Source organism: Dipteris shenzhenensis, chromosome 13 (genome assembly GCF_047967505.1).
Source record: "Dipteris shenzhenensis isolate YYH24624 ecotype China chromosome 13, Dip_SZ_1.0, whole genome shotgun sequence".
Classification (NCBI taxonomy): Eukaryota; Viridiplantae; Streptophyta; class Polypodiopsida; order Gleicheniales; family Dipteridaceae; genus Dipteris; species Dipteris shenzhenensis.
The window spans coordinates 19,893,668-19,919,731 of record NC_141608.1 but is presented as its reverse complement, the minus strand read 5'-3'; the positions used below and the strand labels follow the sequence as shown (position 1 = coordinate 19,919,731).

At 42.3% G+C, this 26,064-nt stretch overlaps 2 protein-coding genes across 2 annotated transcripts; both read right to left on the bottom strand.

Annotated features, from left to right (window-relative positions):
* Positions 1 to 1,219: 1,219 nt before the first annotated feature.
* On the bottom strand, positions 1,220 to 3,114 carry LOC147895138 (inorganic phosphate transporter 1-4-like). Its single transcript, XM_087383418.1, has 2 exons — positions 3,066 to 3,114; positions 1,220 to 2,880 (listed from the first exon to the last, which is right to left on the bottom strand). Exon 2 carries the CDS (start codon positions 2,873 to 2,875, stop codon positions 1,220 to 1,222), a length of 1,656 nt encoding a protein of 551 aa, XP_087239544.1. The 5' UTR covers positions 2,876 to 2,880; positions 3,066 to 3,114.
* An 8,927-nt stretch (positions 3,115 to 12,041) lies between these two features.
* Positions 12,042 to 13,697, bottom strand: LOC147895137 (inorganic phosphate transporter 1-4-like). The gene has a single exon (XM_087383417.1). The coding sequence runs from the start codon at positions 13,695 to 13,697 to the stop codon at positions 12,042 to 12,044; it is 1,656 nt and encodes a 551-aa protein (XP_087239543.1).
* Between the last annotated feature and the right edge of the window lie 12,367 nt (positions 13,698 to 26,064).

Sequence of the window (26,064 nt, the reverse complement as noted above, 5' to 3'; positions counted from 1 at the left end):
TGTTCATATCCAATGGCCATCCATGCAAGGTGCAACCAACATGTTTAGTGCCAATTCAAATCTAGACTTTTTAAAACTTTGCTATGAATAGTGACTTAGAGCGGGTTAGACGACAAACAAAATGATTACAATATTCTATCAAACAAATGACAACTCTTCATCGTTGAAGCCTTAGTAGAGGGACTTCTTTTTGCATCCCCATCAAACTTGTCAATAAAGGAAACCCACCATTTGAAAATATATTGGTTACTAGAGATATCAAGGCAGGAAGATAGTTTTTCTTAACTAGTAATTTGCCATCATAATAAGAAAATTATGTAACACATAATATGACAAATGTACTAATTATATATAAGGGGGTAGAAAGGGATATTATTTCCCTTTAGGACCATTATTTCTCTTGACTGTTGATTTGCTATCATAACAAGCAAATAATTTCACTGGCATCTATTTTGATGGTAATATTGGTACTTATACCAACATTGGAATTTGCTTACAAATTTAGAGAAAGTGGTTTTCTATACCTCCCATAAAACTATTAGTTTGTACTTTGATAATATAAAGATAAAAATGTTGAGAACTCTCATTTTCTTATGGAGTTAGAGAAAATATGTATACATAAAGGATATGAAGGGTACTTATAACCCTGAACCCTATTGTTGAATGCATGTGATGTAAGGGGTTTACAAAGTGAACACCAAGAGCCTAAAGAGAGCAACTCTGGAACCACCCCCTCAGAAGTTAAACACCCAAAGCCCTTGAGATGGGAGAAAGACGTGAATATATTTGTACTATATTTGTACTATTGAAAAGAAGAATCCTATCAAGAGGAGAGGACATTGAAACTTGTTTATCTCCCTATTGGATCCCTAACCACTTCTAGAACTTTCATGGTATCATGCTCGTGATGCCGAGAATTTAGCCTTGTTGTGCCTCCCTATTGATCCCTAACGAGTCATGAGTCCTCAATGCCATATGATGAAAAGTGTACATGGCATGCTAGAACCTACCTGTTGTGCATCTCCCTATTGGGTCCGTGACCACTTCTGATGTAATCCTAGAGAACTTTCATGGTGTCATGCTAGGAACTTGAGCAATGTGATGGTGAGAACTTTAGCCGCTTGTTGAATTGCCACTCCCTATACGACTCGTGAGTCCTAAGCCATGGTAACTAGCTGATGGTGAGAACTTTAACCTTGTTGGCAACTCCCTATCTGGCTCATGAAGTAGCCAGAGTTCGCAGCAGACGGCTCCGTGGAGTATTTAACTGAATTGATGCCGGCATCAGATCAGAATTCTCTCCGGTGATGTCCTCCAAGGACCTCGACTTGGTCTCCGGCAGTAGAAACGTGAAGACGAAGCCCAAAGCTGGGCATACGGCAAGCACAAGCAGAGCAGTTCCTGGCCCGATCCCGGGATTGTACCCTGGCCTGATGTCGCCGGTATGCTTCTTGTCCCCTTGCGATGCATATAAGAATCCGATCACTCCCACCATGGCTCCCGCTTTGCCTGCTGCAGCTGATATGCCATAGCACGTCGATCGGAGCTTGGTCGGGAAGAGCTCCGCGGGCAATATGAAGGTGGTGCTGTTGGGCCCGAAGTTGGAGAAGAAGAAGGTGAGTGCATAGATCACAGCGAATCCCTTGAGATGAGCGGCGTTGCTACAGAAGCCTGTGTCGCTGGCTGGGCATCTACCTCCTCTCCAATAATCATAGGGTATCCCGAGGGCGAGCATGAAGATGGTGAGAAAGAAGAAACCCTGTAACTGGATTTTGATTCTGCCCAGCTTCTCTATCAGAGCTACTGTCAAGAAGAAGCCCGGCAACATAGCAAGCATTGCATACAAGTACGCTGTGGCGATGCTGTCGACCTCTTCCAAGGCGCTCATCTGCTCTCCTTTCTTCAGCAATCCCACATCTGCGAAGATATCCTTCACATACATAGTCTGGTAGTAAAACACCACGTCCAGAAAGAACCAGGTAGCCGCCGTGCCTAGCAAATGCAGTCCATGCCTCCGCACAAACTCCTTGGAGAACAATCCATAACGGACTATGGTGTTCCCGTTGCCTTGCTCTGGCTGCAGCAGCACCTTCAGTACCGTGGCCATGTCCTGAGCTGCTCCATTTGCATCACCAGCAACCAACGCCGTGTAGCGCGCTGTTTCCGGCATCTTCATCCTCCAATAGTATGTGAGAGCGGCCGGGACGCTGCCAAACATCAAGATGATCCTCCAGACGAAGTCGGCTTGCGGGGCAGTCGATCCTATCGGATCCTCAGCGAATGTGGGTCGGGGGTACGTAGCGTTGAAGGCTGAAGACACGCAGAGCGCTACCACTGCACCAGAGAGAAATCCCAACGCTTGTGTAGCAAAGACCGCGGCCATGAAAGCACCACGAGTCTTCGTGTTCGCATACTCCGCCATGATCGTTGCGGATAGGGGGTAATCTCCGCCCACGCCAACTCCCAGCCAGAACCTGAAGAAGCATAGAGTCGCCATGACGGATTTAGCAGTAGTTCCGAAGGAGAGGCCGGAACCGAGGGAGCTTACGACCATGATCATGAGCGTGATGCCATAGGCTTTCTTCCTTCCCAGCTTGTCTCCGAGAAAACCAAACACAAGCTGCCCAGCGAAAGTGCCGACTATTGCTATGCTAATCACAGCCCAATAGACGGGTGGTGGAAGAATGCCAGGCTGTGATGTTCCAGGATCGTAGTAGTAGAGACGCCCCAAAAGCCTGGTAACTATACTTATACAGAAAATGTCGTAAGCATCGGTGAAGAATCCCAGCCCTGCAATAACGACTGTGGTGTAATGATACCATTGGGTTCTGGCGTCGTCGAGGGCAGCCAAAATTCCTATCCGATCTCGTTCCATGCTGCCTGCGATGGTGTGGATCAGCAATCAGCCTAGCTAAACTCATAAGCAGTGATTCAAAGAAGCTTGTCATCCAGAACCCGACAATTCTTGAGCAAATCATCCTCATACGTTCTTGCAGTCTACAAAAAAAACACCTCTGCCAAAAACAACAATCAAACACGCTCATGCAGTGTACAGAAAGGCTTACGTGAATGACAATCGGAACGTCCGACAAGCACCACGGCTGCTTTGTGAATACAGACAGATTTGATCCGTTGTAAAGGTTCAGATCGCTCTCGCTGATTTCCGGACACAGTTCTGTATGAATCAAGGCTGCTTAACACCTATAATTAAGCAACGGTGTGGGCACCTCTTGGAAATTTCTTAAAGCCTTTCTATTGCCTCCTTCTGTACAACCGAAGTGCAATTGGCTACTGAGCTTAATTCAGTATATTTTTCCTGCACTCTAGAAATGTCCAATCTTGACCGTGGCGGAACTTTCGAGGGCTGGCCGAACAGAATAGGAAGGCCATTTCTAAGCTTTGAAAAATTTTCACATTCATCAAATTGTAATGCATTCAGTTTGTAGAAATATGCTTTGCAGTGCCCTTTGACTTTGTCTGCCCGAAGATTTAAACTCTCTTAAATACTCTCAGTATAACTTGTCTTTTTCCATATGGCAATATCGTTGCTCCCAAGGTCAGCCATCATATTTAAAGGCCAATTTTAGAAAAGAAACCACGGTCCCTTAATTTATTGCAAAGCTACCTTCTCCAATGATTTATTACTAACTAATAATTTCAAATAATTAAACATTTCCAATTATAGTCTATTTATCACCTGCTTGATCCCATGCATATCTTCAAGAATATGGTGTCTACCATTTGGGAACATTTGAATAGGACACGAGATTTCGCATGCATAAGGGAGGATCTACACACCATAGGGAGGATGCATTAAGCTTGGCCACAAGAGAGGCCAAATGGGCGTGTCTTTTTATCTCGTGCACCGTGGAGGTTATCAAAGCTAGAGATGGTGGCGGTGAAACGAGCTATCACTACAATTCGTACTCCCACTAGATGCATGAGGTGTTTGAAGGGGGCCTTCACAAAGAGCAAGAAAAGAGGTGAAGAGCAATTATATGGCTTGAAATTTCATGATTGGCACAAGATGCTCCAAGTATTTTATGTGCATAATATCTTTTTCCTTCCAAATTTGTGAGTGAATTAGAAGCAACTAATCAACCAATCTTCTCACATTTAGGACACACAACTGCTTAGTATCTGCAAATAGATGTTGCAGAGCTTTGCTGGTGTGGCCACGTTGTGTACCTTGAACCTTGACCTCCCAGTGCAAGCTTTTTTGGGTCAGGAGAAAACCGGGAGTTTTTGCCTCATTATTATGCTTACTCAAGGTTCGAGCTGATGGGAACAGCAAGACCTATGTTACTTTGCAAGAAGGTAAAGTGTCCCTCTACTATAATGAGCTACAGAGAGTATAGTAGATATGCGACTGAACGGAGGGGACTTTGAGTAGGGGAGGCTTCATGCATTACGTGCGACTTTGAGTAGGGGAGGCTTCATGCATACGTGCAACTTCTCTCCTTTTTGGCAGAAGAGTTAGCCATGCATATGTAGACGTTGTGTTTTCGACAGGATAAGCAGTTCCTATAGCATGAGTTTCGACCGTTTAAAGGGATAGAGCTTTGATTTATACTTGTTTACTCCTGCACCATCAATCGTAGGCTCCATGTGCCCATATGAGAATAAAGCGGTCATAGCTCAAGCCATATAAATGGGCCGCGCTCCAGACCTGACTTTCGTGGAAGTCAGTGAACGTTCTCTACATTCCCTACAAGCTACATGTTCATGTTTAGTCTCAGTGAGCACATATATAAGGTCGTCGTATGGTATTTCTGATCGGAGCGAGACTTGGGGGTCTTGCTCATAGACCATGGTCTCATACGTCATCCGAACGTTAAAAAACAATATGCAACTATCACAATTTCTTCAAAGTTACGTAGTAGGCTCTTCATTTTCGAGCCGAGCGGGATTCTGAGGTGGTGCTGTCAACTGGGTGAAGCTCCCTCCCAAGGTCCTCGGGACATTTCCACATCTCATGAGGCTGCATGCCTCGTCCGCTTTCCCTCTATGCAGAAGTTGTCGCTCAGGGGCCGAGGTCCAAAACAGCATCGTTTGTTTTGCTAACGCTTCACAGATATCTAGCCTACGGGTAGGAGGGGAGTGATATCATGTATTCTTATGCTCATTGAGCATACATAGGAGCTGGGTTCCCATTCCCTTGAGCCTCCCTCTCAATATACTCGAGCTGTAGTGAGCTCTCATTGAGGGTGGAAGTAGCTCTCAACAAAGGTGGGAAGGAGACGATGCACTCTGTAGAAGGGGAGAGAAGAGAATGGGCTCACTTGTGTGCTGCCCATCTGTTCGTGGCGTAGTTTCCCAGGTCTTCCTCTAGCCATCGGGCTCTCTTCTCAGAGCTGTTAGCCGCTGTTATTTCTCCTCACGAGTTTCTAATTCGTGTGCTTGGGCCATAAGGCTTCCTTGGGAGGAGGATCATGATTAAGGGCTAAGGCTTTGGATGTGAATTCCAAAGTCCCTAGGATCCCTTTTCGACTCAACGAGTCAGCTGGCCATTTGTGGGTGGTTTCCAAGGGCGGGAACTGTTTTCATTATGACCACACATTCACGTACCTTGCACCTTTTGGGCCTCCATAATTCTCCACTTTGGGGTACTCTTTTTGCACCCCTCTTTTTCTATAATCCCCCTTGGGGGTAAATCGATTAATTCTGGTGCTATCCATTAGTTTATTGACCTGCAGTTCATTGTGTTCTTAGGGTGTATTGCCACTATGAGTCTTATTCTCAATGGGACTCCCTTCTTCCGTTGCCATAGTCCTCCTTGGGGGAAGAATTCAATTCTTTTAAATGGTACTTACAAATGGTTACTTGTTGGGTCTTTGGTCAATTTATGGGGATGCTATGTTTTCTCATCCTAAGAGGCCTCCCCAAGTTTGTTTCGATGGGTCCATGACCTTTTATTAGGCTAGAATGTTTTTGGAGGCATGAGTGTGTGTGTGTGTGTGTGTGTGTGTGTGTGTGTCCCCTACCAAGCCTCATTCCCACAGCGGTCTCCACCTCTTATTCTATGTGTGGGTAGGTGTCCACCCATCTTGATAGATTGGGTTGGGACCGTTGCCCTACATATGGTATAGGTTAAAGGATCCCTATAAGTGTGAAAAAGTTTTAGGCACTTACCAAACCATTGAGCTATTGTTCGTACATCCAAGGAGCAGCCGAGGAAGCCGCCTTTGAGGTATTTGAGTATTAGCCCCCTTCTCCTGCGTTTATCAAATTCGTTATTTTCAAATTTCTGGATCAATTTTTCAATTTGTATCAAGGCATTAAAATTCCCACTCTCCATGTAAAGTATAAGCATTATCTATGAAAGGATAACCTTTTCTGAAAATTATTTTGGCTCCATCTCGCTGAATGTATTGGCATATTTTGTAATGAAGCACTTTGAGTTTATCAAATTTGCTGGTAACTGCCACCCCATTTTTGGGGTGCGCAATTGTAATGGCCATGTTCAAAAAGGAAACCTTTGTACCTTGGGTTTCATTTTGTGTATCAGGGGGGTATGCTTTTGTTTCTTTTATTTCTAGAAAATCCAAGGGATAAATCCAATATGGATTGTTGGGGTCCCTTCCAGTGGATGGATCCAGGAATTGTATAGGGTTTGGTACATTAATCGGGAGGATGTCATCCATGTACCTTGCTGAATGTCTGAAGTTCATTAGGGACTATTCTTATTTCAAGTGCCAAAGTCTTAAGGTGAAATTGTATTCGAACTAGAATAGGTAGAGGTTGCACCACAGAGGGGAGCAAGTGAATCCCATGGGGATACCTGAGACCTGTCTGTAGGTTTCTCCTCCCAAACAGAGGTGCATATTGCACAGGAGCCAAGTATTCATTTCAATCAATTCTCGTTTTCATGATGGAGTGGGTATGTCGTGGTCTCACTTGTCGCCATTCTGCTTCTCCTCGTTTTTGAGGGACAATGAAGTGTTTCTCCGAATAGGAGAAGGCAAGTGAGATCACTTGTTCTATTACTTGGATGAGACCCACCTCCCCTTGTAGAGGGATGTCCTCAAAACATTTTCCAATGTCTGCTGCTGTGAATACACATGTTACTGCATCTGGTAAGTTTATCTTCATGTCACAAACTGATTTAACTATCTAGAAGGCCTTGGATGGGACCCCAAGGTCATCCATGATGGATTCCTATAGCCTTGCACTAGCAATCACGAGGGGTTCCAAGCATGCTTGTAGTGCTAAAGAAGTGAATCTCACTATCATGGAGAAGACACACGCATGGGCATTTGTAGTCCACCTAAAGGAGCTCTTGTGTGCTTTGTATGTGCACATTAGGTATGGTAGTGAAAGTTGCTCAATGAGTGGACTTATTTGAAAGGATAGAATGTCCTTGGCCACTAGTCAGCCAAGGGAGTCCCCATGCTCAACCTAAACAAAGTCTGGGCTTTGTAGTCTTTCATATGCTAGGGAGAAGGCAAGTTCAGTGCATATAAAAATTGGAGTGGATGCTGATTTATCCATGGAGGTGACCAGGATTGTAGATGTAATCCATTCCATTTCCATTAGCACCGAGCAAAAGAGTAGGAGAAGGGTAAGGGTTGCCCTCTATGAAGGGTCTTGGATTCAATTAAGTGTTTCAGGAAATCTCTTGCAAAATTTTCAATGTGTTTACTTACTTTGTAGAGGCCGTCCCCCTCGTTTTTATCAACCAAGCCTATCAATTAATGCCAAGCTTTCATTAAAGTAGAGAGTGTGTCCATTAGTTGTATTTCCTCCCTTGGGATATGGTTCAAGCCTTTTTGCACTTCATTACGAAGCTGCTCATTCTAAATAATGTTATTAGTGTCCATTGTTATCACATGATTCCAAGTTTTGTTAATGAACTTGGCCATGTAGGGTTCAAGGCAATGGCAGGTTATGTTACCTACATCCCTAAAGAACAACCATGGCTTCATAAGTCTAGCTCCCATGTTATCCTTGAAGGACCAACTAATAAGGACATCATTCATATGTGTACTAGCTAGTGGTAAATCATGGACCAAACAAAAATCTAAAAGAAGCTTCTTAATGGAGAAATAGTCAAGAAGGGGGGTACTAAACATAAAAGATATAAATCCTTTCTTATTGTTCTTCAAGCGGTAAGTGGTTTCACACACCTTACCAATAGCAAGTTATCTCAAGTTTACAATTCTTTCTCAATTATGTAGTTTCACACACCTTACCAATAGCAAATATTTGAACTTTCTTTGGGGAGATCATGGTTTTCTCAAGTCAAAGTGGTCCATTACTAGCACAATGGTAGGATGACCATTGATGAACTTATAGCCTAAGAAAAGTTAATACTCCACTATGATTTTTACAACTCAAGATTGAATGGGAGTGTGGAGTTAGACATGGTGTAAGTAGAGGTAAAATCTAAACAAAAACCAAAAGTGAAGGAAAGTGATTTGAAATAAGACTAATTATGGATGATCATAGCTATGTACATTCTTGTCTAAAAACACGATTTAGGATGTAAAATTCTTGGGATGATTTGAGGCCTTCATATGCAAAAATGGAAAACACAAAATCATGAAAGACCTTGAGCAAAGATTGAGTAGAAGTCAGAGTGCAACCATAAGAACTGAGCAAGAAATTACTCTTAAGGACGCAGGCATGATTGGACGAGCAGGCTTGAAAAATGTATGTCTTCTTTGGTTATTTTCTTGGGGGAAGAAAAAGTGAAATCTTGTGGAAGGAATGTAGCAACAAGACATTTATTCAACATTGCCCCATTTGATCTGCTAAGAAGAAGCAGCTTTTGGAGACACCCAAAATATTACACGACATCATCGTCCCTCTATAGACAAATCTGCAAGGAGAAAGATTTGAGAAAGGCATTTGAGCTCTCTCTTATGCAAAAGAAAACACCACTAATTTCTCACACAAAATAAAAAACACTACCTCCTTGGAAAAAGCTAATGCCAAATTCAAGGACACACACGAGATAGTAGCCAAGCCCACGCTTGAAACAATGAAGAATTGTTCATTAGGACTAATAGTGAGAAAATTGCAATATAATTTCATGAAACTCCATTATTATGTCGAATTAGCTAATTTGGGGGTTGAGGATCCTCATAGAGTTATTTGTCTCATACAATTACATGTGATATCCCATGCCTACTTTGCAATTTTGGCCAACAGCATGTGCGAAATCACCGCATCTTTGCTTTCATTCCAATAATCATTGACAATGCCTCAACATCATTGCCCTCCCACTCTTCGACCTTAACTAGATTTGCCAGTACTACCTTCCCTCATCTATGGGTCCAAATCTTAAATCCCCTCCCGTAGTCACCTTCCACGCCTACCTTACCACCGTGTGGCCCCTTTTCTTCACATTCCAAAATTGCTCCTATCTACTTTGCCTCCATCTTCACAATTCGGAATACCCATTCATGATTGGAATGAGAACAAAGAATAGAAACAATCCACTATGCAAATAATGCAACACCATGCAACCCTTGCTCATCTCTTTTAAAGAAACTCCACCACTAGTTAGTTGGAACGGATCATGGTTGTTGATCCTCTGAGCTCCGATACCATGTTAGAGAACATAGATCTACTTGCTATAGCCAAGTCTCGTAGAAAGTGATAAACTTATCGAAGGTCACACAACACTACCAGATAGATCACTCCATATGTACACAAGTGCATAAGGAAATCCAAGCACCAATCTAAGAAGTGTATCACAAATATAACATACAAAAGGCCATATATAAAGAATTCTTGAACATGGACAAACCATGATACAAAAGGGAACTCGGTGTACCACCAACGAGCACCAAAGCACTGCCTTGATGTGGACCCTTGAAACCTTTAGAATGTTGTCTTCAACCTCCTTTTCGTCTGTGTGATCTTCCAAGAGCTACGTGGACTAAAGACAAGCCTACTCAAGTACATTCTACAATGGCCTTTGGCCCCTTTATTTAGGGTAGGGCCTGGCAGCCCCTACCCCTTCAATGCTTGACCACACAAAGTCCTTGTTCCTACCTGACCTTATCCTATAATCTACCAACCTATATCTTTATTAGCCAAATCTGTAGGGGCTAACCTTGCTACATGTACATGCCCTCCTTTGAGCCAAATGATCAGCTTACACACCTGGTCAACCAGATAGTTATGGCCTAAAGCACCTCGAGGGTTGTTCCTTCAATAGCCATGTATTCACATGAGGGCCTCTCTGCCCTCCACCTGGGCCTTGTAATAGCATCACACGACAACCTTGTGTAGCATCTATGTGCTACCCATATGGAAACCTTCCATGCTGCCCACATGGAAGCTATACATCCTCAGTTTGTTGCTGCCTCTGCTCAGCCCTAATGCCTCTTTTCATACTCAAATCTACCCACATGGAATCTTGTACATATGCCCCGTGATAGGCTATAAGTATGAAGGATCTTGTATGCTCATTTATTCCTCTAGTAGATAAATTTGGTTTGTATGCCTAGTTTGAATAGGCAGACATCACCTTTTCTTGGTGGGGCAAACTTGCACTCTAGCCCTCTTTACATGAACACATCAGCCTCAATCATTCTCATCCATCTAATCAATGGATCAAAAATTCTAAGAGGTAAACATGAATCTGTAAAGTGCCTCTGTGCTTTTGCAAGTGAACCACATATCCATCAAAGCATTGGCAAGCACAATACCATTTCCCATCAAAACCTATTTGACAATTTCAACACAATACCAATTCAGTAAACCCCATGTTGCCAATGGATTTAAAGATGTAAATGATGGTGACTACAATTGGAGACATGCTTATGTTGCACCATTCAAGACAATTTGATACTTCCTCACCATGCCCATGTTGTGCACATCGTGTGATCAGTGTAGAGACTAGGAGACAACATTCTAAAAAGTCTTATAAGCACTTGTGACCTTATGACACACTTCTATGCTACCATAGGATTTTAATATGAAAAACACCCACTTCATTCATTTAAAACATCCTCCTCATCATAAACATCATCATGCACAGGAGCTACACTGTAATCCACAACACACAATGCATGAACATCAATGATATCTCTGACATCACGTAAGCATACATCTTTCTCCTTACTCCTAACATAGGGGCATAACCAATCCATGTCATATAAGTAATGCCACATCCAAGGTATGACGTCTTGCATTTGAACAATCTGCACTATGGAGTGCTCCTTGGATTTACTCCATATCAATCAAGCTGGTCATATCTTGTGGTCAATGTTTTCCAAGAGAGTACATCTCGGGCTCAATGTTTTCATCAACCACTTGGTAGGTCAAAAAGAAGTTTTGGATCCAAATTTGGATCCACACCAAACTCAAGCCCACCTACACTAATAGCAATAGCTGCTACAATAGAGGCAGCCATACCACTGGCCCTTCCCCGTACCCCATGAAAATAGCTACAGAACCCTTCGAGCTAGTTGGATATGATATATAAATAAGGGATATGAAGGGTACTTATAACCCGAAACCCTGTTGTTGAATGCATGTGATGTAAGGGGTTTACAAAGTGAACACCAAGAGCCTAAAGAGAGCAACTCTGGAACCACCCCCTCAGAAGTTAAACACCCAAAGCCCTTGAGATGGGAGAAAGACGTGAATATATTTGTACTATATTTGTACTATTGAAAAGAAGAATCCTATCAAGACGAGAGGACATTGAAACTTGTTTATCTCCCTATTGGATCCCTAACCACTTCTAGAACTTTCATGGTGTCATGCTCGTGATGCCGAGAATTTAGCCTTGTTGTGCCTCCCTATTGATCCCTAACGAGTCATGAGTCCTCAATGCCATATGATGAAAAGTGTACATGGCATGCTAGTACCTACCTGTTGTGCATCTCCCTATTGGGTCCGTGACCACTTCTGATGTAATCCTAGAGAACTTTCATGGTGTCATGCTAGGAACTTGAGCAATGTGATGGTGAGAACTTTAGCCGCTTGTTGAATTGCCACTCCCTATACGACTCGTGAGTCCTAAGCCATGGTAACTAGCTGATGGTGAGAACTTTAACCTTGTTGGCAACTCCCTATCTGGCTCATGAAGTAGCCAGAGTTCGCAGCAGACGGCTCCGTGGAGTATTTAACTGAATTGATGCCGGCATCAGATCAGAATTCTCTCCGGTGATGTCCTCCAAGGACCTCGACTTGGTCTCCGGCAGTAGAAACGTGAAGACGAAGCCCAAAGCTGGGCATACGGCAAGCACAAGCAGAGCAGTTCCTGGCCCGATCCCGGGATTGTACCCTGGCCTGATGTCGCCGGTATGCTTCTTGTCCCCTTGCGATGCATATAAGAATCCGATCACTCCCACCATGGCTCCCGCTTTGCCTGCTGCAGCTGATATGCCATAGCACGTCGATCGGAGCTTGGTCGGGAAGAGCTCCGCGGGCAATATGAAGGTGGTGCTGTTGGGCCCGAAGTTGGAGAAGAAGAAGGTGAGTGCATAGATCACAGCGAATCCCTTGAGATGAGCGGCGTTGCTACAGAAGCCTGTGTCGCTGGCTGGGCATCTACCTCCTCTCCAATAATCATAGGGTATCCCGAGGGCGAGCATGAAGATGGTGAGAAAGAAGAAACCCTGTAACTGGATTTTGATTCTGCCCAGCTTCTCTATCAGAGCTACTGTCAAGAAGAAGCCCGGCAACATAGCAAGCATTGCATACAAGTACGCTGTGGCGATGCTGTCGACCTCTTCCAAGGCGCTCATCTGCTCTCTTTTCTTCAGCAATCCCACATCTGCGAAGATATCCTTCACATACATAGTCTGGTAGTAAAACACCACGTCCAGAAAGAACCAGGTAGCCGCCGTGCCTAGCAAATGCAGTCCATGCCTCCGCACAAACTCCCTGGAGAACAATCCATACCGGACTACGGTGTTCACCTTGCCTTGCTCTGGCTGCAGCAGCCCCTTCAGTACCGTGGCCATGTCCTGAGCTGCTCCATTTGCATCACCAGCAACCAACGCCGTGTAGCGCGCTGTTTCCGGCATCTTCATCCTCCAATAGTATGTGAGAGCGGCCGGGACGCTGCCAAACATCAAGATGATCCTCCAGACGAAGTCGGCTTGCGGGGCAGTCGATCCTATCGGATCCTCAGCGAACGTGGGTCGGGGGTACGTAGCGTTGAAGGCTGAAGACACGCAGAGCGCTACCACTGCACCAGAGAGAAATCCCAACGCTTGTGTAGCAAAGACCGCGGCCATGAAAGCACCACGAGTCTTCGTGTTCGCATACTCCGCCATGATCGTTGCGGATAGGGGGTAATCTCCGCCCACGCCAACGCCCAGCCAGAACCTGAAGAAGCATAGAGTCGCCATAACGGATTTAGCAGTAGCTCCGAAGGAGAGGCCGGAACCGAGGGAGCTTACGACCATGATCATGAGCGTGATGCCATAGGCTTTCTTCCTTCCCAGCTTGTCTCCGAGAAAACCAAACACAAGCTGCCCAGCGAAAGTGCCGACTATTGCTATGCTAATCACAGCCCAATAGACGGGTGGTGGAAGAATGCCAGGCTGTGATGTTCCAGGATCGTAGTAGTAGAGACGCCCCAAAAGCCTGGTAACTGTACTTATACAGAAAATGTCGTAAGCATCGGTGAAGAATCCCAGCCCTGCAATAACGACTGTGGTGAAATGATACCACTGGGTTCTGGCGTCGTCGAGGGCAGCCAAAATTCCTATCCGATCTCGTTCCATGCTGCCTGCGATGGTGTGGATCAGCAATCAGCCTAGCTAAACTCATAAGCAGTGATTCAAAGAAGCTTGTCATCCCAGAACCTGACAATTCTTGAGCAAATCATCCACATACGTTCTTGCAGTCTACAAAAAAACACCTCTGCCAAAAACAACAATCAAACACGCTCATGCAGTGTACAGAAAGGCTTACGTGAATGACAATCAGAACGTCCGACAAGCACCACGGCTGATTTGTGAATACAGACCGATTTGATCCGTTTTAAAGGTTCAGATCGCTCTCGCTGATATCCGGACACAGTTCTGTATGAATCAAGGCTGCTTAACACCTATAATTAAGCAACGGTGTGGGCACCTCTTGAAAATTTCTTAAATCCTTTCTATTGCCTCCTTCTGTACAACCGAAGCGCAATTGGCTACTGAGCTTAATTCAGTATATTTTTCCCGCACTCTAGAAATGTCCAATCTTGACCGTGGGGGAACTTTCGAGGGCTGGCCGAACAGAATAGGAAGGCCATTTCTAAGCTTTGAAAAATTTTCACATTCATCAAATTGTAATGCATTCAGTTTGTAGAAATATGCTTTGCAGTGCAGAATATGCCTTTGAGTTTGTCCGCCCGAAGATTTAAACTCTGTTAAATACTCTCAGCATAACTTGTCTTTTTCCATATGGCAATATCGATGCTCCCAAGGTCAGCCATCATAGTTAAAGGCCAATTTTAGAAAAGAAACCAAGGTCCCTTAATTTATTGCAAAGGTACCTTCTCCAATGATTTATTACTAACTAATAATTTCAAATAATTAAACATTTTCAATTATAGTCTATTTATCACCTGCTTGATCCCATGCATATCTTCAAGAATGTGGTGTCTACCATTTGGGAACATTTGAATGGGACAAGACATTTCGTAGGCATAAAGGAGGATCTACGCACCACAGGGAGGATGCGTGAAGCTTGGCCACAAGAGAGGCCAAATGGGCGTGTCTTTTTATCTCGTGCATCGTGGAGGTTATCAAAGCTAGAGATGGTGGCGGTGAAACGAGCTATCACTACAATTCGTACTCCCAAAATTTTCAATGTGTTTACTTACTTTGTAGAGGCCGTACCCCTCGTTTTTATCAACCAAGCCTATCAAATGATGCCAAGCTTGCATTAAAGTAGAGAGTGTGTCCATTAGTTGTATTTCCTCCCTTGGGATATGGTTCAAGCCTTTTTGCACTTCATTACGAAGCTGCTCATTCTAAATAATGTTATTAGTGTCCATTGTTATCACATGATTCCAAGTTTTGTTAATGAACTTGGCCATGTAGGGTTCAAGGCAATGGCAGGTTATGTTACCTACATCCCTAAAGAACAATCATGGCTTCATTAGTCTAGCTCCCATGTTATCCTTGAAGGACCAGCTAATAAGGACGTCATTCATACATGTACTAGCTAGTGGTAAATCATGGACTAAACAAAAATATGAAAGAAGCTTCTTAATGGAGAAATAGTCAAGAAGGGGGTTACTAAACATAAAAGATATAAATCCTTTCTTATTGTTCTTCAAGCGGTAAGTGGTTAAGGTAATCTCCCCATGGGGGAGGTAGACAAGGTTTTTTGATGGGGAGTTGCATACCTGCAAAATATCAGTCCTTCTCATCATACAAGAAGTGCTTAACTGGTAGCTTTTAATGGCATCCTGAGTAAAGGACATTGTCTTGCCACCTCTCATAATCTTGCCTTTAGAGGTCTCCTTGGAAAAAAGGTAACCAGATTGTTAACAACAATGAACCATATGGCATGGTCAAACCAAAGTGGCTGGGCCTTACAGTCCATTTTCTCTTCATTGCATCTGTACCTAATATATGGCCTCCCCACATTAAAAATATCATTGACATATTTTGGGTACCTCCTTTCTGATTCACTGATCTTGCTCTTGCATCTACCAAATACCCCTATTGGGGATGGACATCTACCTGAAGCATACATGGCCATGGGAAAGAAGCTGGCCAATGCATGGCTGTAAACAATTGGGATATCAAAGTTCTGAGCTGCTTGTTTTGCTTCCAGTTTTAAGCTTTTAGTAGCTGTAGGAGATCAGTGAGAAATAACCAAGTGTCAATGTGAAATGGGGCTAGCAGATACATATCATGCAAGTCCCAAACTTTATTATCGTGTGCCATTAATTCTGCCTCCAAAACCCTGGGTGGGAAGAAGGGGTTCGTGTAAGTGGGGCATGAGCTCTTTTTGGTGGTGGTCACTAGTGTCACCATTAACTCTGAAAAGATCTTGTCTTGTTAGTCCTTCCATATTGCAAAAGTTGTGTTGGGGGGGAGAGAGCGGGCTCTGTGTGGGAATGAAACATTTCAGTCCCATGTCCTTTGCGGATGCCAAACTAACAGGGGGTTAAGATTGAAGTTCAAAAACAGGTTCCTCATAGTGCTTAGAGATGATTCTACAAAATCCAAAAGAGCTTTGTTATACTCATGAATAATCTGATCCAAGGATTCATGGAGTTGTCCAATGAGGGTTATTGCTTCATCCACCTTACCTTTGCTGAGGACCAAAATTTTGCACCGATCATTGAAGGATAATTGCATTACTAATAGTCGATCGGAATCTCGGTGCTCTTTTAATTCCTGTGAGTCCAAGCTAATTATAGCTTCATGGACTCCTTGAGAAAACATGGTCATGATGGCATGGCATGCTTGTGAGGGGTCTGGAAGTGGATCCTCATACCCAAGTTTGTTGAGGTCCATGAACCAAGTAGGTGCCTAGGGAAGACAGAAACAAACCCATTAAGTTAGGATCTATGTCATCTTGATGAGCTTGTAATGGTGTGTCTTACCTATTAAGACAATGTAATCTACTTCTTCCCTACTACATACTCTTGGTTTCTATGTTAAAAAGCCTTTCACATCTAATGCATCCCCATTCCCATGTTTTTATTGCTTTTCATCCTGCAATAGGTGCATGAGGGTGATGTATCATGCATCCAAGGTTGGTGCTCATATACATTTCTATTGTAGAGACATCATTAGTATCAGTTCATCAATTTAAAACATTCACGTCATTTATATATAAAAAGTGTAGAGTTCAAAAATTGTCATCTTTATATTTCTCCCAATCTTAAGTTCCAATCTGTCTAAAGCATGGATTGGCCAAGAACATCCATTGAATTGGTTTGGTTTGCATAATAACCAAGTCACATTGAATAGTTTAATATCTAAACATGTATTATGGAACTTCTAAGGAAATATCAAAAAGTGTGAAAAAACCTTGGGGGGGGTATCAAAAAGTGTTCTTCATTGATAAGTGTACTTGAGCCAAGGACCATTGTATACTGGTTTGAGTTGTTTATATGCATCTCTTCAGTTTCCTTCCCTTTTATCGGAAAGTCAAGGTAAGTAGCCTGACTCACCTGCATCCATCCACATGTGCAGCATGTTGGAACATGAATACTACACCTTATGGGACTACAGGCTTCACAGCCTAGCTATAGTTGTTATCCTTGTCAACCCCAACATTTTTCTAATCAAGATGGAGGCTCTGATTGATACATTCTGATGAGCTGAGGGTTATATCTTTATAGCATCCTAGACAGCATAAGTTCTTCTTTCCTTTTCAAAGGTTTCGAGGGTCCAAAGTTTTTTGTGAAATCCTCAAAGAATGCAACAATCATAAATAATTGTTAATCATTGTAAGTTCAGTTAGGAATAGATATCATACTATTTTCCTATTTTTTGGACCTACTAGGGGTCTCCAACCATATTAATCCTTGGTGTTTTAAGTAGGCCAAGGGAATCATAGTGTCTAGTGTTTATACAATATAAAAAAAGTCCTCCAAGACTCGGATTCTCGCTTCACGATATTGTTCAACAGAAAGATCCTTTTCAATCATATTATTCCCCCATAGCTCAAAAAGGGCACAAGCTTTTTAGCTTTCGAAACAAATCCTATTCCTAGTAATTATCATATGAACTTGCATCTAATAGAAGTTATGTGTGCTAAGGGAGCAGTAACTAGGGGGTAGTTTCCACGTAGTTCTCTTTAAATAATTTTTAAAAAACGAGGTCACTGTCTCCTTTTCAAGGTCTAGGCTTCCCTGTGCCTTTCTTCTAAGCACTCGGCCAGTTTTTGTTTGCCATCCCAATTAGGAATCATGCTAGTTGCAAGGTGGTTTTGTGCGAAAAGGAGCCTGATCCTAGTGTGGGATGCTAATGCACATTCATCTTCTAAGACCTAGGGCGCATAGTTGCTTAGCGTCTGCAAATAGATGTGCAGAGCTTCACTGGTGTGGCCGCGTTGTGTACCTTGAAGCTTGACCTTCCAATGCAAGCTTTTTTGGCTCAACACAACGGAGAGTTTTTGCCTCCTCATTATTATGCTTGCTGAAGGTTCGAGCTGACGGGAACAGCAAGACCTACATCAATTTGCAAGAAGGTAAGTTGTCCCTCAAATATAATGCGCTATAGAGTGTATAGCATATATGCGACTGAACAGAGGGGACTTTGAGTAGGGGAGGCTTCGTGCATTATGTTTGGCAAAAGGGTTAGCCATGCACATGTAGACGTTGTGTTTTTGACAGGATAAGCAGTTCCTATAGCATGAGTCTCGACCATTCGAAGGGATAGAGCTTTGATTTATACTTGTTTACTCTTGCGCCATCAATCATAGGCTCCATGTGCTCATATGAGAATGAAGCGGTCATAGCTCAAGCCATATAAATGGGCTACGCTCGAGACTTTCATGGAAGTCAGAGAACGTTCTCTACATTCCCTACAAGCTACACATTCATGTTTAGTCCCAGTAAGCACATATATAAGATCGTTGTTTGGTATTCATGGATGACTTTTTCAAGTTAGTTTCATTAAGGAGCTAAACTTTTATATTGGTATCGAAAGTTTGTATGCCCTAATAAAAATAAATGTTTGAAAGATTCGCCAAAATTTGAAAGTTTTATGCAAAAAAAAAATAAAGTTTCGCTAGGATTTACATTTTTTAGTTTAGAATTCAAAAGGAAAAATATAAAAGTATACTACATCCTATCAATATTGTGAAACTAAAAAAATGAGCTCCAGAAACTTTCGCCAATATTTTATATTAATATATAAGCATAGCTTCAATAAAAACATCCATGATGGTATTTCTGATCGGAGTGGGACTCGGGGACCTTGCTCATAGACCATGGTTTCATACATCATCCGAACGTTAAAAAACAATATGCAACTATCATGGTTTTTTCAGAGTTACATAGTAGGCTCTTCGTTTTCGAGCCAAGTTGGATTCTGAGCTGGTGTTGTCAACTGGGTGAAGCTCCCTCCCAAGGTTCTCAGGTGCTTCCCTAGCAACATTTCCACATCTCATGAGGCTGCGTGCCTCGTCTGCTTTCCCTCTATGCAGAAGTTGTCGCTCAGGGACCGAGCTCCAAAACAATATTGTTTGTTTTGATAAGGCTTCAAAGATATCTAGTCTACAGGCAAGAGGGGAGTGATATCGTGTATTCTTATGCTCATTGAGCACATGTAGGAGCTAGGTGCCCATTCCCTTGAGCCTCCCTCTCGATATCCTCGAGCTATAGCAAGCTCTCATCGAGGGTGGGAAAGGCTCTCAACCAAGGTGGGAAGGAGACGATGCGCTCTATAGAAGGGGAGAGAAGAGAATGGGCTCACCTATGTGTTGCCCATCTTTTTTGAATCTATTTGTGGTGTAGTTTCCCTGGTCTTCCTCCAACTGTCAGGCTCATTATCAGCCGCTATTATTTCTCCTCACAAGTTTCTAGTTCGTGCGCTTGGGCCACGAGGCTTCCTTGGGAGGAGGATCATGATTAAGGGCTAGGGCTTTGGATGTTAATTTTAAAGTCCCTTGATCCCTTTTTGACTCAACGAGTCAATTGGCTATTTGTGGGTGGTTGCCAAGGGCAGGAATTGTGGTCATTATGACCGCACATTCACGTAACTTGCACCTTTTGGGCCTCCATAATACTCCACTTTGGGGTACACTTTTTGCACCCCTCTTTTTCTATAATCCCCTCTGGGGGTAAATCAATTAATTCCAGTGCTATCCATTAGTTTATTGACCTGCAGTTCATTGTGTTCTTAGGGGGGCTCCCTTCTTCCTTTGCCATAATCCTCCTAGGGGGAAGAATTCGATTCTTCTAAGTGGTACTTACCAACAGTTACTTGTTGGGTATTTGGTCAATTTATGGGGATGCTATGTTTTCTCATCATAAGAGGCCTCCCCCATTTTATTTAGATGGGTCCATGACCTTTTATTAGGCTAGAACTTTTTTGGAGGCATGAGTGTGTATGTGTGTGTGTGTGTGTGTTTAGACCTATCAAACATCTATCCTACTATACTACTAGACCAGTTTTCAATATCAAAGTAAATCAATTTCAAACATCTACTATTATCCTTTTCAAACAACTAGTGAGAGTAGTTATTTAATAGCTAACCTCTCAATACCACATAAGTGAGAATAATCCATATCATACCATTTCTCTTAACTATGAAGATAGTGGGAGAGAGGGAAGGAGTGTCACTTGCGGCTTTCTCACATACACAATGGGGGAATACACACAAAGGTGGAGGCTGAAAACAGTTTTCCTCTTCTTAGTTGTGAAAGCCAAAAGAACTCTAGTATAAAGAAATAGAAGAACCCTATATATGGGTCTCAAAAAAAACTCAACTAACTAGGGTGGCATATTAACTGAGCCATGAACTAGAGTACATAAGGATAGTTGTCATCTAGCTATTATTCATGGGTGGTGTACTAACCACATCTACAACTAACAAGTCGGTGACATAATTGCACAATAGTCACCCTGGCATATCACGAGTGGAGCTTGATATCTCAACACTCCCCCTCGAGCTCAATCCCAATTCTTGCACACCAAGTAGGTCTTTGAACTTGCGCAGCTTCTCTGTGCCCAATGCCTTTGTGAATATGTCAACTACCTAATCCTCTGTGCTGACATAAACTAGATCAATAATACCTAGTAAAACCTTCTCCTGCACATAGTGATAATGCACCTCAATGTGCTTTGTTCTAGCATGATAGACTGGGTTATTTGCCAAGTGTATACTGCTCATGTTGTCACAATAAATGACAACTGGCCCATCTGTAGACTGATGCATATCATAAAGTAGCTTATGCAACCAAGCTAACATGCAACCATCGCTGCACCCCTGTACTCAGACTCTGTGCTTGACAAGGCAACTGTAGGTTGTTTTTTGCTGCTCCAAGTGACTGCAGCACTCCCAAAAGAGAACACATATCCACTGGTAGATCGTCTATCAAAAATACTACTAGCCTAATCAGCATCAGTGTATCCATGCAACTGTATCTGAACCCCAGTCTCATAAAATAGTCCATACTGCAATGTGGACTTTACATACCTGAGTATGCATCTAGCTGCATCCAAATGCAGTTTCCTTGGAGCCTGCATAAACTGACTTGCCAATCCAATAGCATAGCTCAAATCTAGCCTGGTAATAGTCATATAAATCAAACTTCCTACTATGCATCTGTACATAGTAGGGTCTTCCAGAGGCTCACCTGCATCTGTGCTCAGCTTCACATTCTGCTCCAAAGGAACTGAAATAGGCTTATAACTTGTCATCCCATATTTGGACAGCATGTCCGATCCACACTGCCTCTGCAAGAGCCGTATCCCACTTGGTGATCTAATTACCTCAATGCCCAAGAAATAATGTAGCTTTCCCAAATCCTTCATCTCAAACTTCTGCTTCAATAGCATTTTCACATGAAGGATATCTTCATCACTATCACCTATGATGATCAAATCATCAACATAAATGACAAGCAGCATAATACCTTTCTCTGTTTTTCTCACATAAAGTGAGAAATCTGCCTTAGAAATCTGATAGCCAATAGTGACAAGATACTACCCTATCTTGCCAGACCATGCTCTAGGTGCTTGCTTCAAGCCATACAAGGCTTTCTTCAACGTACAAACAAACTCAGGATGAACAGCATGAACATAACCTAGTGGCTGCTCCATAAAGACCTCTTCTTGCAAATCACCATGCAAGAAGGCATTCTTTACATCCATCTGATGTAAAGACCATTCCTTTCATGCAGCCATAGCAATGACTGCTCTTACGATTGCCATCCTTGCAACTAGACTGAATGTTTCTTCAATATCAATGGCATCCAACGTAAACATCCTGCCCTTCTTCTTTGCTTTTGCTATCAAGCGACCGTTATTTTTCATATCCTCAACAAAGCATCCATGAGGATAAAATCTGACTTGCAAGCCCTACTCAACCATTTGACCAACTGAAACCAGGTTCTTAGTGATATTCGGGACATGAAATACATCAGACAAGTATTTCTTTTTCCCATCCTGCATAGACAAAGGAATTTTACCAATCTGCACAATAGGATGTGCAGTATCATCACCAGTCTCCACAAATCCTGGTCTTTCCATTTTCCTTGCATACATGACCTGTCATGTGGTTCGATGCACCTGAGTCAACATACCACACATCATTACTTTCTTTTGCACTTGTCACAGAATTGGTCATGTACTGCACCATAAACAAATGCTCATTTCTGTCATCACCCTATCTATTAGAGGATGCATAATTGCCTTACTGCAATTTTTCATTCATAATGTCATTCTACTTTTTGTAGCAGTCTTTAGCCATATGACCCATTTTACCACAGTAGTAGCATTCAACATTGCTGTTTGCATTTTGGCCTCTCTGCCATCCACCACAGCCTCTTTGGCTCCCCCTGCCTCTAGAGTTACCACGTCCTCCTCCAAAGGACTGGTTTTCTTGAGTTTGCTGCATATTTTGATTTCTACCACGGCCTCAGATCGGCCTCCTCTACCTTTGCCTCTACCTTTTCCAGCATTTGAGTAGAAGACAGTTTCTTTTGAAGTTTCTCTTGAAGAAGATGCACCACCATTTCTCTGCTCTTCAGAAATTAGAAGAGCAAACAACTCCTCAAAATCAAGAAATTTTTCACGGATGGCAATGGATGTCCGGAACTGTGCATAATCCTTTCCTAGACCATTCAAGTTCACAGAAACCAAATCATCATCTTCCACTGGTGACCCGATGGAAGCAAGTGCATCTGCAATTTTCTTCACCTTCATGTAGTAGTCATTGATGCTCATATTTCCTCTCTGCACATTGTGCAACTCCTACTTGAGTTGCATTTTCCTGGCTTGCGTATTTGTGCTGTACATTTTTGCCAAAGTATCCCATGCCTCCTTTGGCGTACTTGCATCCTGAATATGCACAATCATAGAATCCGAAGTACTGATAGACAGCCAGTACATAACTTTTCTGGCTCTCTCATGCCATCCTCAAAATGCCTACATTTCCTGTTGATTGGGAACATTAGGGAGAACTGATTCTTTTTCATTTCCTATAATGAACTCCCAATAGCCTTTTTCTATTAGAAAATTTGTCATTCTAAACTTCCATGCTTGGAAGTTGTTCTTATCAAGCTTTTTAGTGACAATCTGTAAAAGAGAATCAGACACCATTATAGAACACTGCAAAATATTCTGTCACTGCAAAAAACACAGCTTCTGCCTCACACGAGCAAATCTGCAAAACTGACGAAAGTGGTATTTGAACACACAGTCACTTCCTAGTGATGATTTTGAATCAACAGACAATAAGGATGATTCTGTAACTCCTAGTATCTCTGTGCACAGGCATACGATGCAATTTCTATGGCAACTTTTCATCGACCTATAGAGAAGTAGTCGCATAGCAAAAACAGGGCCTTTTTCTCAGAGCCTGCGAAGAACTTCTGTCTCCAAAACAGGCCCCGAAATAACCTCTTTTTAGAAAAATAAAGTCACTGAGGACATTTCTCAGTGCATATATTGCCCTCTCGCCACACCGCGAAGGACATGTCAACCTAAGACAATGCACTCTTGCACTTTCCGGCTGTGCTACCTACAGAGATTTGCTCCCAAACTCGAAAAAGGAAAGCAACACTGGTCCTCTTACCAGGACACCACGAACTTGGTTTGCTTTCTTGAGCTCCTTACCACGAACCAGGCTCTGATACCATGTGAAGATAGTGGAAGAGAGGGAAGGAGTCTCACTTGCGGCTTTCTCACATAGACAATGGGGGAATACACACAAAGGTGGAGACTGAAAATAATTTTCCTCTTCTTAGTTGTGAAAGCCAAAAGAACTCTAGTACAAAGAAATAGAAGAATCCTATATTTAGGTCTCAAACCAAACTCAGCTAATGAGGGTGGCATACTAATTGAGCCACGAACTAGAGTACATAAGGATAGCTGTCATCTAGCTATTATTCATGGGCGGTGTACCAACCGCATCTACAGCTAACAAGTCGATGCCATAAATGCACAACGGTCACCCTAGCATATCACGAGTGGAGCTCGATATCTCAACATTAACAAGATGTCAAAGTGGGAGTCAATTATTATACTCACATATATGTCAGTACATTGCAAAAAGTACAATGATATTGATTAATAGTCTCCAATAGAGAGTTCAATTATATTTAGCAATACTTGGAGAAAATCCGCTGTAGAGTGCTCCTCAAAGTTGCCAACACTGTGTCTTAATGCCTTAGATTTTCTAATGCAAACCTGATGGAGAGGTATGCCGACTCACCTGCATCCATCCACAAACATAGCACATTAGAACATGTACACTATGAATTGTGGGACTGCAAGCTTCAATATCGGCACACAGTTGTTATCCGTGTCACTTGATCTAGATTAGCATAATCAAATCTTGGCATTTTACTATTCAATAGTAATTAAAGATAGGCAATTAAAGATATGAAGAAATGCATGTAAAATATTAGTGAAATCCAATTAATAAGTGGGAATCTCAAGTAAACCATAAATTTGGGTATTCCAACCAAGTCTTTTGATCAAATCTCAACCAATCATGATGTTGCATCATGTTAGGCCTGCACACAAGAACCCCAAAAAATGATGGATATAAACTTGCCTACAAATGAAAAGGTAGAAAATATATATTTTGACTCTACATATATCCAAGATGATCGCATTTTTCACTTAAATAATCTAGAACATAGGGCGAGAAAGTTTCTTCAAACATCAGTGGCATCCTAGGCATAATATATTGTGATAAGATTCCAGTTTCCATTTCAAAGCAAGCCATGCCCATAATCCTGCAAGATAAAATCTTAAAAGGGTCTCCAATTCCTGCATCATCAGGGTCATTCCATTCATAAGTGGAAAGGATTATCCCACTAAGGGGTGTTATAATGAACTCAAAACTAGTGGAAATATGTCGTGACTAACCCCTGCATCATAAATACCATACTTTAGGCTTAATGCCTCCTTGGCCTTGGGACTTGCCCCAAAAAACTTCATATAATGAACCCGTCATGTCAGTTGACAATAATTGAATGTAAGTAATTCCAATTGTCCTCCTCTTATCCCAATGAAAGTAATGAATAATGAAGCTATGTGTACTTTCACATTTACAAGAACTCTTTGGTAAAAATATAAATAAATAGTATGCCAAGGCTAACGAGATATACATATATTACATAGGTATAAATGCCAAGATTACAGAGACAAATATATATATACCCATATATATGCCAAGGCCTCTTCACATATATATGTCAAGGCTAATGAGAACCCATATAATATATAGTTTCTAGCAAATAAACTCATGTTAATACAAAATGAAGAATCAATAGTAGATAGATTTTAAAATGCCTAGGTCTTTATCCCAAAAAGGTCTCTTAAGTTCATATCCCATAAAAAGTAAATTCTTCTTATGAAGAAGTAATAGAGACACTCTAATATGCTCAAAAATTCTGCCAAAAATGTCAATTCTCATCTTCTACCATAGGAATGTCAGTCCTAACTCAGTAGAGTTAGATCTGGTCATGAGTGGGCATCTGTTTCTCTTGCCTATGTCATAATCCCTAAGTGTCTAGCCATGCAACATCCTGCAACAGATTCAATATACAAGATTTTGTCTCGATCAGTAGAGGAAAAGCAAAATAATGCTCAAAAATTGTGCGTATCACCAAGCTGCCTCGTGTAGTAGAAAATCACTATTGGTCTAGAAAACAAGGCATACAATCTGCTCTCGTAACGGATTGCCATCTTACATAAGCTCACAATGGACGTCGATGAGCTTGGATATAGCATTCCAAAGGGTGTATCGATTGTTGGTCTGCCCATAGGTGGGACAAAGTCTAGTGCAACGAGTGGCTAGCTTCTGGAGACTGGGACACAGTTTTTTCTCCTCTTATTTCTTCATGATATTTATACAAAGAATCCTACTAACTACTGTGCCATGGTAGCCAGCATCTATTGTCATTTCTCAGTGCAATATAATAGTGTATGGTATGAATATATCGCCATGTAA

What these genes read in the sequence shown, in the direction of transcription:
- LOC147895138 (XM_087383418.1), bottom strand. Translation starts at nt 2,875, where the DNA reads ATGGAACGAGATCGGATAGGAATTTTGGCTGCCCTCGACGACGCCAGA.
- LOC147895137 (XM_087383417.1), bottom strand. Translation starts at nt 13,697, where the DNA reads ATGGAACGAGATCGGATAGGAATTTTGGCTGCCCTCGACGACGCCAGA.